The 20990-nt window shown below is 40.0% G+C and overlaps 1 protein-coding gene across 4 annotated transcripts in view; it reads left to right on the forward strand.

The window, feature by feature from the left end:
* The first annotated feature begins 6212 nt into the window (after window positions 1-6212).
* The window catches only part of REL (REL proto-oncogene, NF-kB subunit), a 33119-nt gene continuing 18341 nt past the window's right edge, over window positions 6213-20990 (forward strand). For all 4 annotated transcript variants that reach the window (XM_016214043.2, XM_016214045.2, XM_016214044.2 and 1 more), the window contains exons 1-4: window positions 6213-6295; window positions 13491-13633; window positions 15523-15671; window positions 20535-20626. In XM_016214043.2, the coding sequence (XP_016069529.2) occupies window positions 6286-6295; window positions 13491-13633; window positions 15523-15671; window positions 20535-20626 (394 nt within the window). In that variant the 5' untranslated portion in view covers window positions 6213-6285. The remainder of the gene's footprint in view (window positions 6296-13490; window positions 13634-15522; window positions 15672-20534; window positions 20627-20990) is intronic.

Consider the following 20990-nt stretch of genomic DNA (forward strand, 5'->3'; position numbering starts at 1 on the left):
CACTGCGTGTGCGCCCCCAGCGGCCTCGGGGGTGGAGGTGGCAAGGAGCTCGGAGGCGCATCTTGGCTCCAGCAGCACAGCCCAGCACTGGCGGCAGAAGGTGGAATGGCTGAGGACCCCTCCTCGCTGCGGAGTGCCCTCAAGCTGACTGCTGGGTTAGATGTATTAAATGCATTTTCAACTTACGATTTTTTCAACTTACAATGGGTTTATTGGGACATAACCCCATTGTAAGTCAAGGAGTATATACCACTGGATCACAGGGTATTTATATTTTAGGTTTAGTAGATACTGCCAGTTTTCCAAAGTGGTGCCAGTTTATGTTCCCACAAAAAATTTAAGGGAATTACATTTGTTCCACAACCCCACCAACAGTTGGCGTGGTCCTTTTAGTTTTAGCCATTCTGATGAAGGTGTAGCAATATTTCACTGTGGTTTTATACATATTTCCCTGAAGCCTAATGATGCTCAGCACCATTTTATATACTTGTTAGTCATTTGGCTGTCCTCCTTTGTAAAGTGTTTGAGTCCTTTGCCCACTTAAAAAATTAGGTTACCTATGTTTTTCTTATGATTTGTAGAATAGATATGTGTACCAATTGGGTCCCCTGGGAAACAGATGCCAATATGAAATGAGCGATGCAAGAGATTTACTGGGGATAACACTTATGAAAGATAAAAGGGAGAGAGACGGAATAGGCAGAGAAAGTCCGCAGATGCAGGTCTGACAGTTATGAAAAGAAAGGGGGAAAGGAGAGTTGAGTAGGGACACAGTCAGATTGGGGTGCATCTCTGAGAAAGTCTCAGCCAGTCCAACAGGGAGCTCTAACACAAATATTGCTCATGGAGAAGTCCTGCACCGGCCAGAGATAGCAAGCCCTTGTACTACTTAGCACTGTGCTCATAATTGGCTAGGTGTTTCCAAGGCAACATGTGGCCTCGGCTCAGAAGTGAGGTAGATCCTCTCTAGAACTGGGATCTGAGCAGAGAACCTTCAGGGATGCCATGGGCTTATTTATCAGAGGTAGATTTTGCAAGTATCTTCTTCCAGTCGGTGGCTTGCCTTTTCATCCACCCAGTGGCATTTTGTAGTTAATTTTAATTAAGTCCAATTTATCTATTCTTTTTGTTGCTTTTTATGTAATGTTGAAGAAGTCCTTGCCTATCCCAAGGTTATGAAGGTTTTCTCCTAGAAGTTTTATTATTTTATTTTTAACATTTATGTCTATGATCTATTTTAAATAATATTTTGGGTATGGTGTAAGGTTAAGGTCAGGTTTCATTATTTTCCATATAGATGACATATTTGTCCCAGCACCAGTTAATGAAAAGACCTTCTTTTTCCCCAGAGAACTGCAGTAGAGACTGTTATAAACAAGTGACTGCTATAAACAAGGGTCTATTTCTGGAGTTTTTTATTCAGCCCGCCGCTCTGTTTGTCTAAATCTGTGCCAATATCACACTATCTTAATTTCTGTAATTTTTATTAAAAATTTGGATATCTGGTAATGTACACTCTCCAGCTTTATTGGCTTGGCTAACCTAGGACCCTGGCATTTCTATATACATTTAAGAATCACCTTGTCAATTCCAACAACAACAAATATGCTGGGGTTTCAACTGGGATTCATTAAATCTATAGATTAATTGGGGGAGAACTGAAATTTTAACAACACTGAGTCTTGCAATCCATGAACAAGGCATGCGTCTGGGGAGAAACGTTCTAGGCAGATGGCAAAGCATGAACAAGGGCAGAGAGACAAGAAACAGCATGGCTTCTGGAATCTGAGAAGCTACGAAGCAGTTCGACGAGGTATAAAGCACAAGGCATGGAGTGCAGAAGATGAGGCTGAAGAGAGGCAGAGGCCAGATTACGGAGGAACTGGTCAGCCACGTCTGCGAGTCTGGATCTAAGGCTGATGGTGGTTTTAAAGCACAAGAGTGGTATGGTCTCAAGTGCAGCCATACAGAGGACTCGGTCAGCAAAGGGTCTGAAGAGGTTTGAATGGCTTTCAAAGAGATCGAGAGTGTAGACAGGCATGATCGGAGAGCATTCCAGTGGTTAAGGTGAAATATGATGATGATTTGAACAAGGACAGTGGCAATAAAGATGGAAAAGAAATGGATTCATATGGGATTGGTAAAATCAGTAGGATTTGGTGACTGGATGTTGCGGGGTTGGTGGGGGTGGTGAGAGAGTAAAAGAGGGCTCCTAATTTTCCAACCTGTTTATGGGTAGATGGTGGTATAAGGAATACGGGAGCAAGAGTAAGCTTGGGAGAGATGTTGAATAGTTTGAGTTTGGATGCCTAGGAGTTTCCCCGTGGTGGTGTCTTGAAGACAGTTGGAGATATAGGTCTGAAGCCCAGGGGAAGATCCAGGCTGGACACACGGTCCTGTGACCATGGGTAAAATCATGAGAATAGATGAGATTACTCAAGGAGTGTTTGGGCTGAGAGGTATTATGAATTCCTCCCTCACATTCCCATTCAGGTTTAAAATTTCCCAGTTCTTTGTCTTCTTTTTCATAATTATTACCCATTGATATCCCCTAGGTTAAATACCATATAAAAAATACTGTTTACTGGTCTAACATTACATTTAGGACCACAAATTTCAAACGGATGTTCAGTACAGCCAGATATCCCTTATAAAGTTCCACTCTCACATGCCACGTTTTCAGCTTTTCTTCCTCGAACCTTCCATTCCCTCACTGCCCTGCACTCTCGGCTGAACCTCGCATCATACTTCCCTACATTGGAAAGAAAAGGGCAATTTGATCACCTCATCTTCATAGCATCAAGTCTACCAGGTTCTCCGCACCTGCTCTGTCTTCCTTCTTGTCACTGCAGAAGTGTCCCCGTTCCAATCGGCAGCAGGCCCCATAACCTGTGCTCTAGATCCCATCCTCTCTCTCACTCCCACATTGCCCCCTGCGTGCGGTCGTCATCCATTTCTCCTTCACTGCCCAGTCAGTCTCATTTTAATGCAAATAGGCCTTAATATCTCCCTCTATAAACAAAACTTTTCAGTGCCAGAGACTGCTAATGCTCACTGATACACATTTTCTTCTCTCCTTCCTGGGTACAAAGCTAAATTATATTTCTCAGCCCCTTTGTGGAGGCCATATGGAAAGTAGACTGTGACCAGAAATGACGTATTCTACGTTTAGGCTTGGCCCCTACCACTCTCCCATTCCGACCCCAGCCAGGTGGCTCACTGGTTGGAGCATTGTCCCCTACAACAGAAAGGCTGCAGGTTCCACCCCCAGTCAGGGCGGCCAATCGATGTCACTCTCTCATATCTATGTCTCTCTCTCTCTCTATCTCTCTCACAGATCAATAAAAACACATCCTTGGGTGAGGATTCTTCTTTAAAATCTCCCATTCGCGATTCTCTACTCTCTTTCCTTTCCCAAGGTGACTTTGACGGCTACCTGTTGGTGCTACAAGATTGAAGGTGCCTGGGTCCCTGGGTTACTCCTGGAAGAAAGACGCTCGACTGACATTGGACTGTGACTCAAATGACAGATAAACTTTAAATTAACCTGTTGAGATTGCAGTTGTCTGGAACAGCCCTTAGCCTAATATAACTCCACAACTCCCTCCAACTACTGTCCCATTTGTTTCCTTTAACGCTCTTTGAATAATTGCCTACACTCATGGTTTCCGCCATCCTCTTCCCGACCTCCTCCGACTCAGCGTTCATCCCCACCAGTCCACTGGCATGGCTCTTATCAAGGTCATTAATGACCTTCACCTTGCCAAACCCAAGGTCATTTCCTTATCTCACCCTTTTCAGTTTCTCAGCATCATCTAGCACAACTGACCACTTCTGTTCTTTTTGAAACAATCTCTGGGACACCACAGTCTACTGGCTTCCCTCCTGCTTCCCTGGCAGCTTCTGCTTCCCTTCCAGTTCCCTAAGACTTGGAGGATCCTAGGGCTCTTTTAAAAAAAAATTTCTCTTTCCTTAGGTGAAATGCTGCTGACTCTCAAATCTTTATTTCTAGCCCTGACCTCTCCCATTAGCTTAAGTTTTACATATTCAGCTGTCTACTGGGATATCTAATAGGCATCTAAAATATAATGTCCAAAACCAACTCCTGATTTTTCCTCTCAAACCTTTTTACTCGCCTTTTTCTTCCTTTTACCTGGTTGCCCAGACCAAAAATATGGGAGTTTCCAATTCCATTTTTCCTTTCCCACCTATATCCAATCCATTACCAAGTACTTCTGGCTCTGTTACCACAATGTCTTACTAAAATCTGACTTCTTTTCACCATCTCCTCTACAAAAACACTAGTGGAAACCACTTTTACCTCTCAGGCTACTCCAGCGCCCACTAACTGCTTTGCCTTCACCCTCGCCCCAGGCGTATGCTCACAGTTTAACACATCAGGTAGAGTAACCATCTCAAAATATAATCAAGTCGATCACATGCTTAAAACTCTCCATAGCTTTCTGGGTAAAACTGGAGCAAAATCCACCCTCCTTACCAAGTGAGATTTCTTTTTGTCTTCGCAATCTCTTTAGTGCATTACAGTATGGTTTAATGCTTATTCAATAGTTTCGTTCTTTTCTACTTTTCTACATTTCGTGGAAAGGATAATTTGTGGTTGGAAGGAGATTTGCCCCCCCCCCCCAACTGGGTCCTCCCCTCCCGCACTTGCATGGCAGGCTGATATTCCCCATCCCCTCTTATTTTAGACAGCAAGGGACAGTGGAAAGAGCCTGGAGCTTTGGAATCAGAAAACCCTTTGTTGAAACTGTGCTTTTCTTTTTACCAACATTCTGAAGTAGGAACTTAACTTCTCTGAACCCCGATGACCTCATGTATAAAATGAGGATAACAATATGTTACAAATGAAGTAAATGAACTGGCACATACGAAGGAAACCAAGTTATACTAGATTCCTTTAACACAGCGATTTTCAACCTGTGTGCCCCAAGAATTTTTAAAACATGCAATCCCTGACTATTCAGTCAGGGATCCTGACCTCTTTTCCTTTAGATGGTCAGATTAAAAAAAAAAAAAAAAAAAAAATGACAACAGCCAACAGTGTGAATAGCCGTCCAGCGTGAATGAATCAAAGTTATACTTTTTGTTGTTGTTTTAAGATGAGCAAAAACATATCTTTTTTGGCTGTGCCCCAGAATTTTAGTAGCTGATGTGTGCCATGAAATGAAAAAGTTGGAAATCACTGCTTTGACACACTAAACGCTCCTTCCATTCACCCTTGCATCGTGGGCATCCTTGTGAAATCCCAGGACAGCGTCCACCCGCTGATGTTGAGCGCGCAGCGTAAGGATGCGATGAACTCACGGTGCGGTGAACCCTGAGTTTAAGGAGCTTTACGAGGTAAAGTACGTAAAGGTAGCTGAGCCTTCGCAATGTAGATATAAAGAGGGAAAATCAGACTGCGGGGGTCCCCATATGCAAATACGTGAATTACAAGTGAAGACGGACCGCGGCCGCTGCCGCACTTCCCCTCGAGGGCGCCCCGCCGCCGGAGCGCAGCGCCGCCCACCGGCGCGGGGGCGGAGATTTGCATTTGCGAAATCGGGAAGAGGCGGGGAACCACCCGTCGAAAACCCCAGGCCCCGGTTCCACCCCAGCCCGGGAGGGCCAGCCCCACTTCGCGCCGCCCCGCCCCGCCCCCCGGCCCGGGGGGAGGGGGCGGCCCTCTGACGTCACCGCGCTCTCCTACTCGCTCCTGAACTTTAAACCGCGCTCCAAGGAACAAGCTGGAGGAGGGGGATTTCTCAGGAGCCCGAGGCCTTCGCCCGCTCGGGACCGACACCTCCCGGCTCCCGCTGTTCCCTGCCCTCCCGAAGCTCCCGCGCGCCGGCTCCCCCGCCCGGCCCCGAGCCCCCCGCACTTCCCGGGGCGGTAGCGTGGGCGGGGCACGGGCGGGGCGGAGCGTGGGCTGCGCGGGGCGGCCGCGCGCGCCCGCCGGAGGACGCTGGGCTGCTGCTCCCCGGGGGAGGGCGGCGGGAGGCGCTTACGTCAGCCCCGGGAAATCCCCCGGCTGCGGCCGGTCTCTCCAGCGGCCGGCGCGCGGCCCTCGCGGCGCTCCGCCCCCTGGCGACGCCGGGCGATCTGGAACCCGAGAATCTAGGGGGTGGGAAGGTGTGAGCCGCAGACCAGAGGAGGGCGGGAAGGAGGAAGAGGCCCCGGGGGTGGTCTGGGGGACAGGGGTCCCGCGCGCAGAGGACCGAGCGGCGGGCTGACTGACTGCGGCGCGCTCCGACCCGGACGCGCGGCGCGGAGCGGAGCGGAGCCATGGCCGCCGGTGAGTGTGCCCCGCGCCGCGGGCGGGTCCGCGACTGGGGGGGAAGGAGCTCGTCCGGGGGTCTGACTGCTCCGTTTCCGGGGCTCAGTTTTGATTGTGGCGCGTCCCGTCTTTAAAATCGCCCGATCTGGCAAATTGTCAACCTTGTCATTGCTTCAGGGTTTGCGTGCGAAATCAAAGCCACGTTCTGTAATTTGATGCCATTATTATAGACGGAACCTTAGGAATTCCCAACGACTTGGTTTTAGAGTTAGGAAAGCAATCATCTAAATAAAGGGAGACGAAGCGTTCTCCTATTGAAAAGCCGATTTATGTCGAAATGGTGGTTTTATGTTTTAGATCAGAAATGAGGAACCTCAGACCTCAGGAGAGCTCCGCGTCTTTTTAGTGTAATGTCACCAAGTGCTGAGAGGCGATGGCAGTTGTGCGAAATGTGTGCCTTTAAAAGTCACCGATGGCATTTTAACGGGGCCGACGTGGAAACGGTGCTTCAACACGGGGCGATTTTTCCTGTCCGGCGGCGCGTTTTAGTTGACGGGGAGGTCGAGTTTGGTTTTTTGTTTTCACTCTGTTGGAAAGAAGGGAAAAGAGGATCTTTAGAATACCCGTGCTTTAAAATATGGGCAGGAACGAAGACAACTGTGGATCACTTCTGTCAGGATCCATTTTCAGTTAATAAATGCGCGAATCTCTGGCTTTAGCGGGAGAGGAGTTTACCCAGAAACAGCCCGGAGGGCGGGGCGGGCGGGCGCGTATTTACGCCGCGGCCTCCGCCGGCCGGCGGCCAAGGGGAAGTGAGTGAAATCCGGCCGGCGGCGCTCGAGGGGGACCTGCTCGGGGCTCTGGGGAGGCTCCTCGGGGCGCCTTCCCGTTGCGGGGGGCAGCGTGCGCCAGGGCAGGGAGTTCCTGGTTGCCGCCCCACTCGCGGGCTGAAGAGGGGCGCTCGCGCGCCCGGCCCGCGCCCTCCCGGCCCCGCAGCGCGACCCCCGGCCGCAGGCTGCCGTCTGGCCGGGAAGAGGAAGTCGGAGGCTCCGAGGAGCCTTTAAAGGGCCCGAGCAGAACCGCGCCGGAGCTGCCGCCGGCGGCTTGAGAAGGAAACTGGAGCGGTTCACATGACATTTGATTTCAGCCTGTGTGTGGTTTTCATGTGAGAATGCGAGTGGAGTTTAAAATATTTAACTCCTTACCCACTTCATTGACCCTCAGACTTTTAGGTGATCTTGTAAATTCATAAATTCAAGGCGCGTTTAGAACAAAAGTGCAAAGATGACTTGAAATATTAGGTTAATTTATTGGTTATGAGATCTTGTATGAAAGTAATAAAGAAGAGTGAGCTTTATACGTTAAAAAAAAAAAAAAAGCCTGCTGGCAGTTGGGCCAAACTTTGTTAATATAAAGCATGAATATAATACTTTTAATTCTCCCAAAAAAGAGAGAAAACAATTAGCCATTTTTATAGAGTATTGGAAAACCCACATCATTTTACAATGTGATACAGTTTAAACTTGTTTAAGACATTATATTTTGTGCTGTTATGAGGGCTGATTGCCTAATTTGAAGGGGAAAATTTTTTTAAGGAATGGAAAGTTGTAGAGTAATGATCACAAGTAATTTAAATTGTAATTCAGTTGTTTGAAAATTGCTAAGCAAATTTTTAAAGGGAGTCTGGGTGTACTTTCCTTAAGCAGTTGTAAAGAACTTAGAGAAAAAGAGCCACTAAATTATAAATTCCCATCCTGTTTTGAAACAGTAGTTTAACTGACTCAGAAAAAAAAGTGTGCTAAATTAGTTTATCATTGTCTAGTTTAGATTCTGTTTGTTGTAAGATAGTATTAAAACCTCCAAAAGTGTTTTTATTGATTACCAAGCCCTTAAGGCCATTTCTTCACTTCTCCAGGATGTCATATGTAAATAGGTATGTGTAGTTGAATATGTGGTCTGTATAACGTAAAAAGTAACATCATAATCTCATAAGCAAATTATATAAGTACCATGAGTAACTGGGACTTTTATATATATATTTCTAAATTTTGTTCAGGTAAATTATCAGATTATTTAGAATTTCACAGCTTGTGTTCTATTAAATTGTCTTTTTAAATTACACCTTAATTCTAGCCTTTTGATATGATTAATTAGAATAGGCATTGTGAAGAAAAATGTTCCCATACGTGTTAGGCCGTGATTACACTTGTATGTTTAAATAAAATTCACTATTTTAGGTCTGAATTTAAAGCTTCTCATTGTTCCAGTAAAAAATGTAAAATGTTCTTGTGTGCATATAGCAGCCCTGTTTACTAATAAATAGTGCTGTCTTTGGTAAAACACGTTTTAAAATTTAGGTAATTTATTTTTATTACCAGTTTTCTATAATATAGTTCTGCTATGTCACATAGGAAGTACACAAAGAAATTGTTTTTGTAAACTACACACTACTTCCCAACTCTGTCTATAATGTGAATTTCAAGAGAACTATTTCTCTTGAGTAAGGGGGGGGAATGTAAATGTACAGCTTAAAATTTTAATGGTGGAGCTGCAAGCTGGAATTGATAGCTAAAGCAAATGACTTCTTTTTTACAATAAAAGACTACGTGCACTATGAAGGCTGTTTCAGAAATGCAACACATGAAAATGTAGAGGTAACAGTGGTATGAAGGAATGAAGGTGATATATGGCAGACCTAGAGTAAAGAGAATGAGTGAATGAAATGACTAGTGAATCAGATCATGAATCATTTTGTGGAATGTGTTGGGGGTGTGTATTGTAGTATCTCAAACATGATTTAAGGGACTCTGCATTCCTTTTGTTCCATCTTTCTCTCATCTGTTCTCTGCAAATGACTGGGGTTGTAGGCACATGACCTAAGTCATTGAATGGTACGTACTTTTTTTTTATACCAAAGGAAATTATTGTACACAGACATAAAGTACAACAAAAGAAATAATATGCAGATTGTAAATCACAAGGATTTTTTTATGTATTAAAAGAACTCTTTTCCAAGGGTCCCAGTTTGGATGTCAGAAATCTAGACACGATATAGAGAAAAATGTTAAATGGGAAAATACAGGGACATTTTGCATTATATATTTTAAACAATTTACTTTTGTCTTACCATTATGTATATTATTCACTAGTCAACAGAATATAACAGAAATACTGTTAACAAAAGTGAATGTTCTAGTACTTTTTCTACCCACCTAGTTCCACATACCCCACCATAAAACCTATAAATTAGGACAGTATTTTTCCATTTGTGAATAATGATCATTAACATTGCATGCAATATACTTATACTAAAAAAATTATTTGTTTAATTCATATTTAAATGAGCATCCTGTAATTTTTATTTTTAAATCTGGCAATCTTAATCAAGACAGATGATTTGGGCCTGTCATCTGCTTTTAATTCAGTTAAATACATGAAAAATCTAGGACAGATTTTAAATATTTCTCTATTTTTTCACCCTGGAAGTTAAATTTTTTTTCAACACTTATTTTTTTACCCTCACGGCACTGGAATCTCTAGCAGCAGAATCTCTATTGCCAACATTTTTTACATCTTTTATTTACCTTATGATGTGTACATCAGTCAAATACTCATCTGAAAATTTCCCTTACTTGGATTTTTAAGACCTGATTGACAGTCAGCCTGATATATTGGAATAAACCTGGACTTTAGTCTGTGGTGAACCTGAATCATTTTTTGTTCCACTTCTACCACTCTGTGAGATAAAAATGGGAATAACTCCTGCAGAGTCTTGTTAGGTGTTAGTTTTATACATATCTTTCAAGAATATATAAGAAAAGAATGCCCATTTACTTATTAAAAATTTGAAATGATTTTGTGTACACTTAAACTAGGGGAGTAGAATTTGACAGTGATGCTTGGACTCAGTGTATTTTTTTCCCCTCCTTTGTCCACTTAAATGATAGTAAGCACTGGGGGTGAGGGAGTAAATACAAAATTGCTTAGTAGATAAACCATGTGTCCTTTTGCCAACTTGATTAATATAACTTATCTTCTGTTTTATTTCTTTTATGCCTTCCATGTTAGTCTTTCCTTCTTTATGGGAATCGGCTTAAGTTTTCTTTGCCCCTTTGTTAATTGCATGCAATTCTAGCTATGTAAAAAATGGTAACTCTAAATTTTGATCATAACAAGGAAGAAACAGAAAAACTCACCTGTGTCTTAAGGTCAAGAAGATCATCACCATGAATCAGTTGGGTTGCTAGGTTCAAGGAAAGAAGAATAGATGTTATTTTCTTTTTCTCCAAAGTGAGTAGAGGTGATATTTGGAAAAGTATATATTGTTAGCTCCATTTGCTCCTTTGGGTCTCTGTTATCTAGTACTTCTGTGAGGGAGATGCAGCCTGTAGTCAGTTATTCTCAACTGTAGTGTTGACACATTGGCACATTATAATCATTTGTGTGCTGTATTTTAAGAAATGTTTTTGATGATAGTTAAAATACTAATTTTGCAAATGATTTACTTTTAAAATAAATCATAGTGATTAAAGGCTAGCTTTATAGTAGTGCCGCCCCTCCCCTCATTTGGATAAACTTTTTAGAGTGGGAGGAAAAGAAAGAGTTTAAGTAGTCAGAATTCTTCTGCCTAGTTTATCTATCACCCAGCCCGTACTTGTATGTGAATTTTTGGATTACTTCTCTAGATACGTGCATCACTGTTTCCACTTCTTTATGTTTTAGAGCAATGGTTCTCAATCAGGAATGTGTTAGAATTGCTTGGAAGGCTTTTTCAGAAACATGTCTGGGCTTTTAGATGAATCTGTTTCTATTCAGCAGATCTCAGGTGGGGTCAGGGCATGTTTGTTTTGAAAAGCTACCTAGGTGATTCTGATATACAACCCCAAAATGAACTCTGTTCCAATGAAATTCCTGAACCAAACAGAATAAAATTAAAGGTAACAGTGGTACTGTACTTTACTCAGTAACCCAAAGTAGAAACAATGGAGCCATCAGTGATTCTTTTTCTTAACCCTAATGTTCAGTCTGTCACTAAGTACTGTCAATTTTATCTTTTAAATAACCCTTCATTCCTTTTATTACTACCATATTTCAGACACACCCTCATCGCTGCTCATATTATTGTAACAGCCTCTAAAGCTGATCACCTTGCTTTCTCTTTTTTGTGTGTTACTTTGCCACCAGAATTTTTACTCTAAAATTCCAATCTGATCATGTGATTCCGCTGTGTTAAGACCATTCACTGACACTCATAGAATGAAATCCAAATTCCCAAATGTAGCTGGCTTTTGGTTCTCTTTCTAAGGGTAGAAAATGCACACCCCTCTCCCACCTGTCCCCTGGGGCTATATTGGTGATTCTTAAACTCTTCTCTTCCACTGGGGCTGTATCTTCTCTACTGGTACACCTTTGAACACATTGTTCCCTTTCCCTAGATCGCCTACCTGCTCCTCTCCTCCCTCCTTCCTTTCCACCCTTTTGCTGCATTAACTCCTTTTTTCCTTTGATATATAGTTAGGCATTCCCGACTTTTTTGCTTTCAGTATCATTTTTTGCAGAATTTTGTTAGCATAAACAAAATTTTATTTTGTTTGTCCTTTCTGTAATCTAATAATTTGTGTTGTTTACCTCACTCTTCTGTAAAATCTTTGAGCAGTTGTGATAGCATCATGGTATCACTATAAATCATTTTCAGGAAAGCATCTGAAATAATCAACATTGTTATTATATATGCGAGACACTTGGTAAGAATTTAACACATATTTCTAATCCTCACAACAACACAATGAGGTAGTACTGTTATTATTATCTCCATTTTATAGAGTGGGAGATTTAAGAGGTTTAATAACATTTCCAAGGCTTTCATTGTTAAGATTTGGCTGGGTAGGATTCAAAGGCCTCTTCCCTGTATGCACTGATCAGACCCACTGTATTACCCTTTCTGAAGATTTGTTTGCATTCTAACACAGGATAAGCCTACAGTAAAAAATACAGATAGCTAATTTTAGTATATAGGTGCTGAAGTGAGCACACAAAAAATGGATATCTAATTGAGGCAACTTAGAAATCACTAAACTGATTGAGGGAGGTTTTTCACCAATGAAAGTTTTCTTCATGTATCTGAAATACAGACATATTGCTACGTACTCTATTTGTAAGCACACTTGAGTGTCTTTATTGAACTTGGATAGGAGGGGGTAAAGGTGTATATGTTTTAGACAGCTTTATTGGCATATAATAAATTGCACATGTTTAAAGTATGCATTTTGGTAAGTTTTGACATGTATACAACCTTGAAATCATTATTACACTCAAGATAATTAATATGCCCCTCATGCCCCTGTTTCCCCATCCGCTCCAACCCCTGATCTGCTTTCTTACATTATATCTTAGTTTACATATTCTAGAGTTTTGTATGTATGGAATCATACAGTATATGCTCTTTTGGTCTGGCTCCTTTCACTCAGCATAATTATTTTAAGATTCACCTCTGTTGTGTTTATCAGTAGTTCGTTCTAAAGTTGCATATTTTGAATTGTATTTGTTACAGAAAGTAACTATTTTCTTTTTCTTCCTTGTATATTATACTTTAGAAAAAGATTTAGATGAGACAGAAAATTATGTTGAGCCTAAAGTCCCTTCTGGAACGTGTTTTGATATACTGTGTATAAGTGCATTGACATTCCAATGGAGATATGAAAAATTTACATATCCTTCTTCAAGGATTTAAATGCATTTTCATTTTCAATGAGTAGTCTTTTATTCCACTACTAAGAGTCTGATGTAAAGTCAAGCAGAACAGTTAAACTCACTTTGGAGTATAACATTGTACTTCTGAAGACTTTCTTCTTGACTCTTCCGGGGGACTCTTGGGAGAAACCCTTCTGCTTGGTCTCATGTGGGAAGTAGATATCCCTGAAGTGGCTATCTCAGAACTTCACATTGGCATTAACTATAGATATTAAGCAGTAAACTGCTAACCAACAAATGTGATTTGAATGACACTAATGTGACTTGTGCTAACACTATATAGGAGCTCAGTTTGAATGGGAGAAGGTGTCTTTACCACCCAATCTTAATTACATTTTAACCTTGTAATTTAATTTGGGAGGGAAAATATTTTAGTCTGCTGTTTAAAAAAAATATCAAGTGGTTAATATACATTATTATTGCTATCCTAATCTCACCCTCCCCCCCATCTTTTAAATTTCAGGTGGGTATAACCCATATATAGAGATAATTGAACAACCCCGGCAGAGGGGAATGCGTTTCAGATACAAATGTGAAGGGCGCTCAGCAGGCAGCATTCCAGGGGAGCACAGCACGGACAACAACCGAACGTACCCTTCCATCCAGGTAACAGACCTTTCTCCTGCACGTGTCTTACTCTTAGTTGCTTCATATTTTAGCTACAGCAATTACATTAAAGGCTCAGTTTCTTTACAGTCTTTTCCATGGGCTTTCCTTTCTTCTGCTTTTTTTCCTTTCCGTTTTAATTGATTGGTACTAGATAGCTGTCTGGGGTCATTCCTTAAATATGGTGTGGATTCTTCGTCCCTGAGGATAGTTATTCGGTGTTTGTGTGTTAATCTAAGTAGAGTGATTCACGGCACTTAGTGTACTTTGGCAGCTTTTGGGTGATGATTCCTTTCATGGGACACAGAGCTAATGAGGAAAAAGCATTCTCTCCTTCCAGCAGTGAGCAAAATTATTCCGTAGATTGAAATCGTGGACTTGGGAACTCAATTAGAATTCTTCTTTCTACAGTCATTTGGCTAAACTAGGGGCTATGGGAAAGGAGAATGAACGTTTTGCCTCATTTTTCCTTGCCTTTATTGCCTTTCCCTGATACTCTGGATTTCATTGACTGATTTGAAATATAGCCACTTTTTAAATCGTTTTTTGATGTTAGCGTAAGTTTTGAAAGTAGTTTTTCATCCAAAATGACTTGGGTAATATACTATATTTGTAAAATATACTATATTTAATTTGACTTTTTAATGAATTTTTATCCTTTAAATGCCAATTAAAAACTTGAATGGCAGAGTGGATTTTTAAAAGTTGTTTAGTCTTTCACCAACAGATCTTAATTCGCTGTTTTATAATGAGGTTATTTACAAAGTTTATTCAGTTGAACTTAAAGGGAATGCTAAATTGTAGAATAAGGCAGTGGCAAAATTATTGAATTCCCAGTTCCTAATTTTTGTCACATTTTTTGGCAGCAATATGAATTTGAGTTATCTAAGTCCTTTTATTTAAATGTTAAAATGAGAGAAATGCTACTAAAAGGTAAATAAGAAAACACTGTTCTTTTAATCTTTTAAGAGCAGTTATTAACTTTTCTGCATAATTCAACTTAACTCTGTACGTTCTCTAAAATATTTCTAAGATCTGTATCCTTACCATTCCAGTAGGTCCTAAACACTACATTTGAGTTCCACATTAGCCTATATTACGGTTTTAAGTGGTTACTCTCTCTTTTATTCAGAAAGGCAATCAATACTTCCTGGTTGCTTTTTCAAATTAAGTGTAAATTCAGAATTATGGATTTTAGTGTTCTCTTACCTGAAAAGCTACCCATTGTTACTTAACTACCTTGCTTCCTTGTTGTAAGCTGGTTTTTACATTCCCTGCTTTGTGTTTGCAAATTTGCTAGCTTCCAAACTGAACATTTGCTCCTGCCCGTGCTCAGAGTGTCCCCTTTCCACGCTTAACTCTTCTCTTTATTCTTAGTGTTCTACATGCATTTATTGTGTGAAAACAGTTTTGTGAAACTCAACTTGATTCATTGCCTACTGAACAGTGAACACTTGGGATGTTCTTACTAATGAACAAATGTCACATATTAAGTAGAATAGTCATATGTGTTGGTGTACTGTCATATCCAGTTTGGCTGAAGGGACGTTGATGGTAGGACAGTGAATCTAAGAGCATGGCCTTCAGTGACTTAACAATTAAGTATTTTCTCATGCTGTGTGATAATATTTTGGTTTAACTTTACTTGTTTTTTAAAAGGCAAATAGGCAGAATCCAATGATACGATCAATTGAAATTAATATGCCAAGGAACTGAGAGGTAACTTCTTCCTACTGGTGTTACCTGGGAAGTTTCATCCAGACGGCCAGCCAGCTGGACTTGATTTATCCAGTGCTAACTACATTATAGAAATTGAACTCTCATTTAGTAGGTCAGTTCTTAGTGAGAAATGTTTATGGATCATCTGTTTTATTTCCCCCCCTTTCCAGATTATGAACTATTATGGAAAGGGAAAAGTGAGGATTACATTGGTAACAAAGAATGACCCCTTTAAACCTCACCCTCATGATTTAGTGGGAAAAGACTGCAGAGACGGCTACTATGAAGCGGAATTCGGACAGGAGCGCAGGCCTTTATTGTAAGTACACAGCCTCAGCTAGGAAATCTGTAAGCACAGGATACTCTGCGTCCCCCTCTGTGTATCTCTGATACTGTTTAGCAGAATAAACTAATTCCTCATTCTACTCCTATTTACTTCAGTATACATTTAAATTTTCTTACCATTTGCAGGAGAAGTACCTTTTGTTCTGTATTAGTAGATGTAACTCATGATGGTAGAAAGAACACTTCTTTATTGTTACCTGAAGTAAACACGGATTCGTTTATGCTGTGATTTTTTTTCTTAGTTTGAACAAGTTATGAAAAGTTTTTCCTCATACATTTTTACTCTTATCTTTTCATTAATAGTTAATTTAAAGATTGCCAGATGTGAGAAAATCAACTGGGAAACTGAAATTATTATTTAGAAAAGGGCAGGTTATAAAATTAACATACAACAGTAGTTCTAAGATTGAAAATTATGTATCGCTGTGTTGGTGAGGCTGCCAGAAGATTCATTATGTTGGTGAGAAAGTATATTAATAAAACCTTTCTGGTAGGCAGTTTAACAGCTACATAGCAAAAGTCTGAATTATATGACTGCCTCTTGAACTAGCAATTCTACTTTTAGAAATTGATCCCCAGGAAACAATTAATTAAGCATGTTCCGACACTTAGCTCTGGTGATGTTCATTGCAGTTCTGTTTGTAATGGCAAAATGTTAGAGACAATCCAAATAATATACAAAAGGGGTTAGTTAAATAAACTGGTACACCCATGCAATGTACTCCTTTGAAGTCTTAAAAATAACATCATAAATACATCTTTGTATAGAAAGATATTCACAGAATGCTAGGTAAATAAAATAAGTTTAAAACAATATATGATAACCTTTTTGTTTAAAATAAATGTGTACATACCCATGGTAGTATATACACTAAGGTATTAATAGTAGTTGTCTCTGGATGGGTAGAATTGTGGGTGTAATTCTTTTTTTATAATGAACATGTATTGAGTTTGTGGAAAAATGAAACTGATTACAACAGGAAAAAAAATAGTAGCCTCTTTATATATAAGTAGTAAACATTTAGAAAATATACTTTAAAATATTTTTCTTAAAATAAGAGCACAAAAAAATAAAATATCTAATAATATAAACTTGGCAAGAAATATTTCCTATTTTAATTTTTGACCTTCCAACAGCATTTTACAGTATAGATTCCTCCTTCCTAAACATTCTGATTCCCTTGATTTCTGTGAAAACAAGCTCTCCTGTTTTCCTGCTTTTCTAGCTGTTCCTTCTCAATCTTATAGGCAGTTAAATTTGGGGGCTACCTTAATTATATCCAATAATGTCCCAGTAGTGCCCTTTACAGCTGTCCTGCCTCTTCCCGCAATCCAGGATCCCATTGAGGATCACACATTCTATTTAGTTGTCATGCTTATGTAGCCTCCTTTAATTTACATCAGTTTCCTCCTTTAATTTACATCAGTTTCCTGGCCTTTCTTCGTCTTTCATGACGTAAACATTTTTGAAGAGTCTAGGCTGTTTGTTTTGAAGATTGTTTTTCAATGTGGATTAGTCTGAATGGTTGCTCATGATTATATCCATGTTACCATGAATAGCATGAATAATATTTTCATGTTAGCATGAAGCATTTTAGACAAGGTATCTACAGAGGCAGTGCTATATTCTCAAAACATCTCTTCAGAAGACGTAACATTAGTTTTTTCCATTTGTGATAGTTAATTGGCATTCTACTGTAAAGAAAACCTTTTCCTTTTTACCCTTCCCCATATAAAAAATGCCACTATAGACCCATGGATTTTTATATTCAGTATATTGACATCATTATTTTGATTTTCAAGTTGACCCAACTTTGACTAATGCAAGCCTCTTCAAATGTTTTCTGTGTCCTTTTGACATGGCCTCATCTTTCTTTGAACACTTCTTTACTTCCTGACACAACAAACTGTTCAAGACCCTTGTCTTTTTCTCGATCATGCCCTGAAATCAACACTCTTTTCGGAGGAGCCCTGGTTTTTTAGTGGGGAATGTACTTAGTCCGATTGCCTTTTTGACATATCCTCTTAAATATCTTGAAAGAACCTCAAGTAGAATATGCCCCAAACCATGATCTTACGTAATCATACTTCTTTCCTCTTAAAATTGGTCTTCTAATGTACGTTATCTTAGTGGTTGCTATAAAAGCATGGTGTCATCCTTGACACCTCTCGCACAGGTGCATGTGTTGAATTCACTTACAGGTACCTCCTAAATAGTTCTTGAATCTCTCCATTTGTCTCAGTGACCTCTGTCACTACCACACTGCTACTGCTGTAATTGAAATGTGGACCCAGAAGGACAGCCTTCTGACAGCTCTTCTCCTATCAACTCTTTTTGTGCCCTCCACTTAGCCAAAGGGATCTTTTTAAAAATTTAAGCCCGGCCGGGCGTGGCTCAGCGGTTGAGTGTCGACCTAGGATCCAGGCAATCGGGGTTCGATTCCCGGTCAGGGCACATGCCCGGGTTGTGGGCTCGATCAGTGACTCTCTCATCATTGATGTTTCTATCTCTCTTTCTCCCTCTCCTTTCCTCTCTCTGAAATCAATAAAGATATATTTTTTAAAAATAAAAATTAAAAAAAATTTTAATTTATTCAGCAAGATCTTGTCAAATACAAATCTGATTGTCACATCTCTGCTTAAAACATGTTAATGGCTTTATTTCACTCTTGGAATTAGGACAACATTCCTTGGAAAGCCCAGGGCACCCACTTGTATTTCTAGCCTTCGATTAAACTGTGTTCTCCTTAAATTCCGTACTCGAGTCACAAAGGCCTTCCTTTAGTTTCCTGGGCTCACAGTGCTCTTCTGTAGGGTCCTTTGCATGTTCTTTTCCTACTGCCTGAAGTCTCTTGATTCTCCTTTTCTGTTCATAACAAATATCACTTCCTACAAGAGGCCTGTTTCCCCTCCCTGAATTGGCCAATTCTTTCCTATCATAGGGCTCTCTCTCCTGGCATCGTGTACATCTCCTTTATAAAAATTGTCATGGTTTTAGTTAGCATTTTTTGTGTGTGCGGGTACTTAATGTCTATCTGCTTCACTAGTCTAAAGGTTAGCAAATTCCTTCTGTAAAGGGCCACATAGTCAATATTTTAGGCTTTGAAGGCCATATTGTCCCTGTTGCAACTTCTCAGTTCTGCTGGTGCAGCGTGAAAGCACCTGTAGATAATACATAAACAAATCTGTTGAGCTGTGTTCCAGTAAAATTTTACTTAAGAGTCAGGTGGTGGGCCAGATTTGGTCCATGGACTGTAGTTGGCCATCCCCTGAACTAGACTGTGAGCTCCATGAGGGGAAGGATTATATATTCCCATTCCTTTCTGGGGTTGTTGGTACATGGTAGGATCCTCAAAACTTGTTGAATGACCATGAATGAATGAATGAATGAATGGTTCAAGTAATCTCTGTGATCCTTGGTTTCCTCATGTCAGAATTTCAGGAATCTCTACTACTTCTGATATTCTCTGAATAGTGAATATGATCATTCAGATGAAACTAAACCAAGTAGTGTAGGAATATATTAAAATGGAGGATTCTTTAAAATCCTTTGTCAAAGAAAAAGAACCAAGCTAAGAATCTTTCAAAGAAGTGCAATACTTTTGAGGAAGAAGACTGTGGTTTAGGGCTTTCAAGAAAGGATTATGAATTCAAGACTTGTTTTTAAATTATTGGAGGCAGAGGAAGGAAATGTCAAGGATATGTCAGGTGGTAACTACATCACAAGTGTGGGGAATGTGAGGAGCATGAGCAGCGTAAGCGTGGAGCGGGCACGCGAGGCGGGCGTCCTCCCGGTGCAGAGTGCCATGTGCAATTCAAGCAAGTGGTAATGTCATTATCAGTTTTGCTTCCTTATTCACACCCACCCAACTTTAGTGATGTCATGGTTTTTCCATGTGGGAACAAATATGACTGGCAGTGGTAGGGGAGTTCCCCTAACCATCATCTGTAGTACACATGCAAATCAGTAATATTTGTAGCTATTGAGAAGTTTTCCATAAATGACATTTTGAAACTTTTGTTAAATATTATTGTTAGTATCCATCCTCTTTCTAATTAAAAAAATGCATTTCAGTCCTTTCTTATGATGAATGATTATTGTAACTTCATATAATATGGCATAAAATATATTCCACTGCTACTAGCAGTGTAGTCAGGGCTCAGATAACAAGTGTCCGTGGAGTGGAGCGAGTCAGGTTTGAGAGGACTAGCAGGCACCACAGCACACTGGAGAGCCCTGCATCAGCTCCAGCTAGATGTTTCTGTACCAACCTACTGTCACCAGATCTTTAAAATGGTCACAAAGCCAGAAATCCAGGCATTTATATGCGGTTACCTGATTGTTAAATGTTGGTAGTCTATGAACTTTTTCTTAAATGTAGACAACACTTTTTATGGGCTCAGCAAAATATGCCCATGGGCGTCGTTTTACAACTTTTGCTTTAATGATCAAATATACAAATTTAATTGATTTTGAAAACGAATTTGTTTAGGACGTGAATTTTAGCTTTGTGGTATCACTTTCCTCTTAATCTTTATCTCCTTTGGTATATTTGACATAGGCATATTAGTAAGGTGTAATTGTAAAATACTGTATGCAAAACCCATATGGTATGTATTATTTTTCTTTTAACAGTTCTCTTAGAAATATAACCCCACTTTTTTTAGGCTCACATCTTTATCATAGCAATTGGAAATTTATAACATGCTTTACTGTCTCCACCTGACAGTGTGATGACTCTCCACTGTTGGATATATGCTTGATATACTTGCAGTATTTTTTAGTATTTGTGTGTTTTACTATAATGCAGTTGAAAGTTCTGTGTTTTCCTTCTAGTTTTCAAAATTTGGGTATTCGATGTGTAAAGAAAAAAGAAGTAAAAGAAGCTATTATTTCAAGAATAAGGGCAGGAATCAATCCTTTCAAAGGTAAGTATGTTTGATATAATCATTTCTATTATTTGAATATTGACTTATTTGTGTAAGTGATTTCTATTTGTATTTTAAACCTGTATTTTAAAACCTATCTTAAGTTCTGTGTTCACTTTTCTACTTGTTGACTTTCTCTGTGTCTGAGTGATGAAGTATATTTAAAATCTTTCACAGTGTTGAAAAAAAATCCTTAAGCTTTCTTATGTCAGTGGAGAATGCCATTCTTCTATAAGAAAACTTCAGAGATGTTCTTCTTTACTCATTCTGGAATATAAAGCTCTTTTTTTATTGATATATATATATATATACACATATACATATATAATTTATATTTATTGTTGAAAGTATTGCAGATGTCCCC

This window comes from Miniopterus natalensis, chromosome 13 (genome assembly GCF_054644295.1).
Source record: "Miniopterus natalensis isolate mMinNat1 chromosome 13, mMinNat1.hap1, whole genome shotgun sequence".
NCBI lineage: Eukaryota > Metazoa > Chordata > Mammalia > Chiroptera > Miniopteridae > Miniopterus > Miniopterus natalensis.